The sequence below is a fragment of the Nanorana parkeri genome, unplaced genomic scaffold (assembly GCF_000935625.1).
Source record: "Nanorana parkeri isolate BGI_ZX_2015 unplaced genomic scaffold, ASM93562v1 scaffold475, whole genome shotgun sequence".
Lineage (NCBI taxonomy): Eukaryota > Metazoa > Chordata > Amphibia > Anura > Dicroglossidae > Nanorana > Nanorana parkeri.
The window spans coordinates 582,033-589,865 of record NW_017306743.1 but is presented as its reverse complement, the minus strand read 5'-3'; the positions used below and the strand labels follow the sequence as shown (position 1 = coordinate 589,865).

Sequence of the window (7,833 nt, the reverse complement as noted above, 5' to 3'; positions counted from 1 at the left end):
GTTGCTCCACTTATCGTGCACTTAACCTAAGTTCTCATACTGCTAGTTGTAGGACAATATTCGCATTGTTTATTTTATGATCCTAAAAAAAATTGAAAATAAAGATGATTGAAAAACAAAACATATTGCCCCAAATAAGTCATATATATGCCTTAGAAATATATGTAAAAAGTCTTTAGAGATGGAAATGTGAAGTTTTTGTCAAGTTACCCCAACCTGCCCGTCTGTCTCCACTCAGCGGGGAGGGCTTGCGATGGTCGCAAGTACGATCTGCCTGTCCATGATGGGCAGGTCGTACGAACTTCACCTTACAACCACCGCACGACGAAAGTCCTGCGATGGTTGTAAGGTGTATGGCCACTTTAAACCTGTTCTCATTTCTTGTCTGGGTGGCACCTGGACGGGGGAGTAAGGGGGTCACCCAAAAAGGAAATCTCCCTTACATGGTGGACAGAGATAATAAAAACAATTTGCCATTGAGGATCCCTATGTGTTAAGTCTCCAGACATGGTCCAAGACAGCCAAAATGGTGCATCTTACTGTTCAGTAGAATGTCTGTGCTGTACTAATGTAAATGGCATCATTCTCCTTCCAGCTATCTCAATGCCACATCACCAGATCGTCGTGAATCCAGCCAAACAGAGATTTGTGGAGCAGCTGGCGTTGTATGAACAGGGGAAAATAAACAGCCTAGAACTGTTGTACTCTGGAAACAGTCCAGGTAACCAGCTTTGCAGAGGTCTTCTGGCACTCATACTCTTCTCAGAGGTTACTCTGATCACATCTGTACTGCTGCACAGTATTACTTCATATAGTAAGGACATACAACATCCAATATATTCTCTTAATGCTATCCATAAAGACACAGCCAGTAATCTTGAAGTTTGTAGAAAAAAATACAGCAAAACAAATGTTTGTGCAGAATGTCTTTTTTTGGGGAATTTTTTTCTTTATTTGCCATTTTATTTATTAGGGATGCACCATGACCATTTTTTCCAGACAGAGTACGAGTACCAATACCTTTCCTCAATTACTCGCCGATACGAAGTACAGATACTTATTTATTTTTTTTGGATTGTCATGTGACAATTTCTCTAAAACAATACAGACTCATTTTGGGACAGTGGTGAAGTGCCAGGGCCCGGTCCCAGCTGCAAACGCTGCGCCCCTGGTAGTTCTGCCACTGACTCCAAGCTGTGGAGGGACTTGGCAGTATATTATACAACATTGCAGAATACCACCAGCTATAGAGGACTACAAACCCCAGCAATACACATTATACAGCAATGCAGAATAATACTATCAGTTAGAGAAGACTACAAATCTCAGCAATGCATTATACATCAATGCCGAATAATATGAAGCTACATACTCTGTTGCTTCGGGGGATCCGGCCTGATGTCAGGTTCTATGGTGGGCTGAGTGGACTCTCGGGTGTGCTATGCCGGGTCTATGGTGGGCTGCGTGTACTCTCCGGTGGCCGTTCAGGTTCTTTCGTGTGCTGTGCAGACTCTCAGGTGGTAATGCAGGTTCTATGGGGGCTGTGGGTGCTCTCAGGTGGGCAGTGTGGACTTCCAGGTGGGCTGTGCAGGTTCCATCGTGGGCCCTCGGGTGGGCTGTGCATGGTCTATGGCGGGATGTGCGGACTCTCGGGTGGGCTATGCGGGCTCTATGCTGGGCTGTGCAGGGTTAATGCTGGGCTGTGCATCTCTCAGGTGGCTGTGCAGTCTTACCCGGGCTCCCGGTCAGTCTCTGTGGTTGCGGGCCAGGAGGAAGAGATTTTGGCCGGCACTGTAAACACGTTCACAGGAAAGCTGCCAGGATCTTGCTGGGGACCTCGGCAGCCTTCCTGTGAAGAGTGGTGCCCGGCTTCGGTTCAAAGATTTAAAGCTCCGGTATCAGCACTTAGTATCGGGGTCTATTGTCCTTCCACTATGGATTCTGTGTGTTCAGAATAATTCAGTACTTGTAAAATCGTTTGATCTTTTAAAAGGGAACTCAGGGGTAACCTTTTTATCCCACGGTTCACTTTAGGGTCACCAGAGGACATATTCTAACGTCCTCCCGTGACCTACAACTCCGCATATAGCGGACTATTGCTCGCTATATGCTGAGAGCGCCGCAGCCGGGACACATCCCGGCAATACTTTTGAGATCCACCCAGCTGCGTGAGTGACAGCTGGCTCTGCCTCTCTAGAGGCAGAGCCAACTTTGCCCGCCCCGCCCCCTCCATTCCTTTAGTCAGTGCTGGAGGATCGGGGGGGTGGGGGTGGAATCCCTGCGGGGAGCGGTGACTGACAGTCAGCACTCTCTGCAGGGAGATGATCAGGCAGGTATGTGTTCACTCACTTCCCGATCAATAGAGCCGACGTGTGACAGTTTCACTCTAGCTATCGGGATGAGTGAAATTTACTCGCCTCATAGTTCTCCTTTAATACATAGCTGAAAGTGGGCAGGTCTGATGAAGATCTGGCTAAGTGACACTTGACCCGTCCAACCCAGTCTTACACATATATTTGCAAACCATAAAACCATGTCCACCTTGGAGTTTGGGGTATTCGTGCTGCACACTAAGTAATAAAATCTAATAGGCAGAGTGAGAACCACTATAATGACCTCAGCAAATATCCGTAGATTTCTCACATTGTCATTGGGTGATATAAGAAACTCAGGTGTCTCTGAAAAGACCCGGTCACCACATCTGACGAGGTCTGGTAAATACATGAGGCCAATCTGTTATAGATCTACTTACAGTAGCCCTATTTTCCTGCGAGGACTGCTAAAACAATAGTGTCTGCTTCCTTATTCTCTCGGAAAATTGACACTTCCTGGAGTGTCAGAGCATCAGACTTTCTGATCACCCACAGTCTCCCCCTCAGCCCCTACGTCATTATTCATGTTACAAATAAAAATAAAAGTGTGCATGAAAGAACCGATAATTTTCCCAGGTACTGAATTACTTTACTGAATGCCAGAAGTTAGTTTTGGAGAAGGTAGACAACAAAAACTATGAAAGACTCCATCCCTTCCCCCTCCATTCTTTCTGATGACCATTGTTGTGGAGCAAGAAAGTGAGTGGAAATCCAAAATGTTAGAGTTGTCACCAGAACAAGAGGTGATGGATAAGCATCTAAAGGGGCAAATATTTCATGACGACTGTCTTAAAATAAGAATCCCACTCGCTTTTGTGAGATTTTCTTTCACTTCCTGTTATGACCCTAGGACAGGAAATGAAGGGAAATCTGCCTATTTGAGCACAGTCGACAAAAAAATAACCTGATTTGAGCATTTAAGGTTAAAACCCCAATTACAAACTAAGAAAAAAATATCTTTGGTTATACTTGGGCATCCTGGGAATGTCTCTAAACTTCTTCCAGGAAATCACCACACGTGTACCGTGATAAATGCATAACACCGTGTATGACTTCTGTCCGCGCTCCATTTGTTCATCATCAGAAACTTCCGTCTATTACCAGTGACACCAGACAACTCATGGTATTGCTCGGCACCCTCATGCCAGCTACGTCTTTGGCAGCATTAGTGTCATGTACCTGGATGGAGACTAGGGGGGCCATCCTTGCACCACTCGTCATGACTCCCCTGGAGATAGTAACAGGAGGAATGAGGACTAAGGGAACACTAGTGCTGACGCAGTGAGCCGAGAAGGTTCTGTACTGATGCTTGAGTGCGATGACCCAATATTGTGGTAGCAGCAACCAGAGAGCAGACCAGAGCAGCAACATGTAGCGGCCAATTGCAAAAATGGTATTGGTACAGAGCCAAGGCTGCAGAATCCAGACTGAGCCGAATAGGTAATCGGAGTCGGGATCACAGGCCAGGGTCACACTGGAGAGTCTGAGAGGAAGACGAGGTGCCCAATCAGTAGGTGCAAGCAGAGTCAAGGTCACGGGCCGGGGTCATACACAGAAGAATCGGCTACAAAGACGGTGCCAAATTGGTACTCTGAAGCAGTCGAGATCGTAAGCCAGAGTCATACACAGGTCAACGGATGATCAGGACCAAGTTGCAGGGACACAGGAAGGAACTGAAGACCAGTCAGCAACTAGCTCAGGGCTCACAATGGTTTTCTATAGGCCACCTGGTGCCAAGGAATGTGCGTGCGCATGCCAGTATGCACACAGAATTTCCAGTACACACGTCTGCACACACGTCCCCGCGTGCATGAACACTAGCACCCATGTACCTGTCTGTCATTGCATGTTTGCCCATAATCATGTAAACAGGACCATGCTGCATGGTGTGTGAATCTGTGCTGGTTTCTTGGTACGTATCTTGCAATCAGGGCACAGAGGAAGCGTTTCCCAGTTAAAAGGGGGGGGGGGAGGTTGGCTGAGCGACGCCATGAGTTGGCTGGTGGCACTAGTAATTGTCTGGCAGTTTCCAATGCTGTTTGTTGGACAACGGGAGTGCGGACAAAAAGTCAAACGTGGTGTTATGCACTTTCAAAGTACATGTGTTCTATGGCTCTTTAGCCCTCATTCACACGAGAAAAGGGGGGCACGTACAGCTCCATGCTGCGTGCGCGGCCTCCGGGGAAGGACAGGTGCTGCGTGTGATTAGTATGATTAGACAGGTGAGATTAGCGACATTACAGGTGACATTAGTATGATTAGACATTAGTGTGATTAGACGGGTACGAGTCTATGGGACTACGCGGACGTATGCCGCCCTACGCTCCCCCCAAGTTCAGGTCCGTGCGGGTGTCCCGGCTCGGACGCAGACAGGTTCCCTCCTGTCAGCGTACGAGTATGCTCACCCGCACGGATGTGCAGGGCGGGTGAGCGCATGGCCCGTACTCCCGTAGAGAAGGACAGGGGCTGCGTACTAATCGCACGCAGCACCCGTCCTTCCCGGGAGCTGCCCGATACGGCCCTGCACGGAGCTGTACGTGCCGGCCAATTCCCGTGTGAATGAGGGCTAAGTGTTTAATGATGATTTCTAGGGTGAACTTTCTCTTTAATAGGCAACTACAGGAGCGCTCATGACAGGCTGGCAACCCTCCTGCTGAGTGCGGGGCAGTTATGTAGTGTTGCTGCATACAGTGAAGCACGATGCCAAACATAATGGAAACATACATGTTTGGTTTACATACACTGTAATTGCACAGGCTTCCTCCTCCTCTCTAGACTGTTGAGCTCAGACATTAATATGTGGTCGTAACTCAGCAGCAAAGAGCAGAAAGCGAAATATTGGGTTTTGGTGGACTGACCCTTTAAACTGGAAATGTTCAGCATTTATCTGCTCCTGACAATTCAGAATAACCCGTAGTAGTATTATTATTGTGTTCACCGGCATGCAGGCTGATAACTACATGTCAGGAGGCGGTATTGAATCAATAACTACTTTTCTGTCTTTCTCTAGGAAACCGCTCGGAGCCCCGGGGGTATCCGGAAGAAAGTGACGACTTTCCAAGTTAGCTTCTCGGCAAGCCTGCGATTGGGGAAAAGATCTACGACTTGGCACAAAGTTCTCATTCTACATGCAGATCCTTTAGCTTGCTGTTAGTGCTTATCTACAGGAAACTAGAATGGACGTGCAAGATCAAATGAAACGCGATGAGGTTTACACGGTGGAAACATTCTGTTGTATGGTGGGACCAGTAAAACAGTATTCCGTGCCCGGTCACTGCAGGAAGGGCTTGCTGTGTTTGTATTACGCAAAGCTGTGTTCCGAGTGACATTTCCTGTACACAAGACAGGCTGAGCTGCTTACCGCTACCTATCCCCGGCTTGTGTGTTTAATAATGGGAGATTGTTTGTTAATATTTATTGTTCCTGTTTTTTAATAGATGATTGTGCTTTAGATTGTTTGTCTGTTTGTTTCCCGATCTATTGAGCTGACGTGTGACAGTCTCATTGTCGCAGGTCGGCTAGAACTATGAGGCTGAGTGAAAATCACTCACCCTATAGTTCTCCTTGTTTAATGGTAAGAGTTGCCAATTTATGATAAGTGCATGAAACATTTGTACACTCTGTTTTGTGGTATATATTGGGGAGCGAGAGTTGGCCGTTTTGTTTTTCACTTTAACTGCAAGATGTTACTAGATCAGCACAGATGATATGTGAACTCATTCACCCATGACACCAGCATATCCGATTCCAGTGAGGCTGATTCACTAAAGGATTTGAGAATGTTCACAAAAAAGATTGTATATTGATTACTTCAGTCCTCCAGGGACTTGTTTTCCATTATTGTATAATTGAAGGCCACTTGGGGAAAGCTCACTCGTGCTCATTTTGAGTCTGGTGCAGTTCCAAGTCTTACCAGAAGAGGGTGGAAATCTACTACTAAAGCTCTGAACTTTAAAGTGACATTAAACCCTCAGATTTTTTAACATAAACCAATACTGTAATGTGTGCCTTACTGTAATCCATGGTTGTTTCCCTTCTCTTTGCTGCTCTTCCTTTTAAATCCTCATGTCTTCTCATGCTGGGCAGAACTTCCCTTTGCAGCTGAGTGCCTCTTCCTGTAGTGCTGGCTCAGGTTGCAAACCTTCACACAGATACCATGTATCCATTTCAGAGACAAGGCAGTCTGCTGCAAAACAGAAGTTCTGCCCAGCATGAGAACAGATACAGATTTAAAAGGCAGAGCAGCAAAGAGAAGGGAAACAACCATGGATTACAGTAAGGCGCACATTACAGTATTGTATGTTAAAAAAAAATCTGAGGGTTTAATGTCACTTTAAGGGGCAGGTTCACACCATTTCCTGGACCAGATCTGGAATTTGTTGCGTTTTGCCGCGTTAAATTTCAGGCCTTGCTGGGGGACCTCTGCAAGACCTACAGATAGCCAGGAAAAGAGCAGCACGATGCTTGCACATAAGAGACATGAACTTACCACAGTTGTTCAGAGCTGCTCAAATGATCATAGCCAGGGACAACCTCTCCACTTGTCCATCTTCCTATTATTGTTCTTATACTGCCCATGCCTCGGATCATACAGCTCTGGGCAGGCTTCCACAAGTTCTGCAAAGAATTCAGTGTTCACTTCAGCCATCATGGTTCCTATCCTCACAAATCTCTTCTCTCTACCGAAGCTGGAAGTCCAGGCGGTGATGATTACCCAAACTAGCCCAAAAAAATATTATTTTTTTTTGCCGTTGAGTTCCGGTGTGTTGTTGATGCGTTTCTGCACGTTCCGGTGCGTTCCACACCAGACAAAATGTGACACGCAGTATTTTTCTAGTCTGGTCTGGAACTGACTGCAGTGGTGTGAGCTGAGGCCAAGAAGAGCATAGGGAAACATTGGGATGCATTTTAGGTCCAGGAAACAATCTGGTCTGGAGGTGGTGTGAATGGGCCCTTAAGCCCAAATAAAGGTTCAGTTTAAATCCGCGAAATACATTCCAGGTGCATCAAAACAAAAGTATGTTCGTTCAATATCGTTCATGTCTTTAGAAAGCAGCCATAGCCTGAGTAGAAAAGCCTACCCTCTGCCAGCATGCTGTAGCGTAGGAGCCTTGCTCTTTAACCCTTTCGCTGCCAAGGACGTACGGCGTACGGAGCTACAAAAGTGCTTCCAGCTGGCCAGCTCAGTATGCCGTACGGACCTGGCATTTACAGTTCTACTATAAGCTGATGGTCGCTTTGGCTGCTGCCGGCCGCCGGCATCTGGAGTCTCTCATCCCTCCCTGGAGCCATCCCAGGGAGGGATGAGAGACTCCATGGATCCCCGCTGCTTGTAGGGTCTGTGGCAGCGGGGATCCGGAAAAAAAATCACGGTCGGGGGGGTCCCGGGAACGAGCGGCGGCTGGCCGCAATTCAGGATGGCCGAGCAGTGTTCCGATCCGAGCCGCTGTCATCCTGTCAG

At 47.2% G+C, this 7,833-nt stretch overlaps 1 protein-coding gene across 1 annotated transcript in view; it reads left to right on the top strand.

Moving 5' to 3' along the window:
• The window catches only part of IRAK1 (interleukin 1 receptor associated kinase 1), an 84,558-nt gene extending 78,828 nt beyond the window's left edge, over positions 1-5,730 (top strand). Inside the window, exons 12-13 of the mRNA XM_018560698.1 lie at positions 596-721; positions 5,383-5,730. Of these exons, the coding sequence (XP_018416200.1) occupies positions 596-721; positions 5,383-5,438 (182 nt within the window). The 3' untranslated portion in view covers positions 5,439-5,730. The remainder of the gene's footprint in view (positions 1-595; positions 722-5,382) is intronic.
• The last annotated feature ends 2,103 nt before the right edge of the window (positions 5,731-7,833 follow it).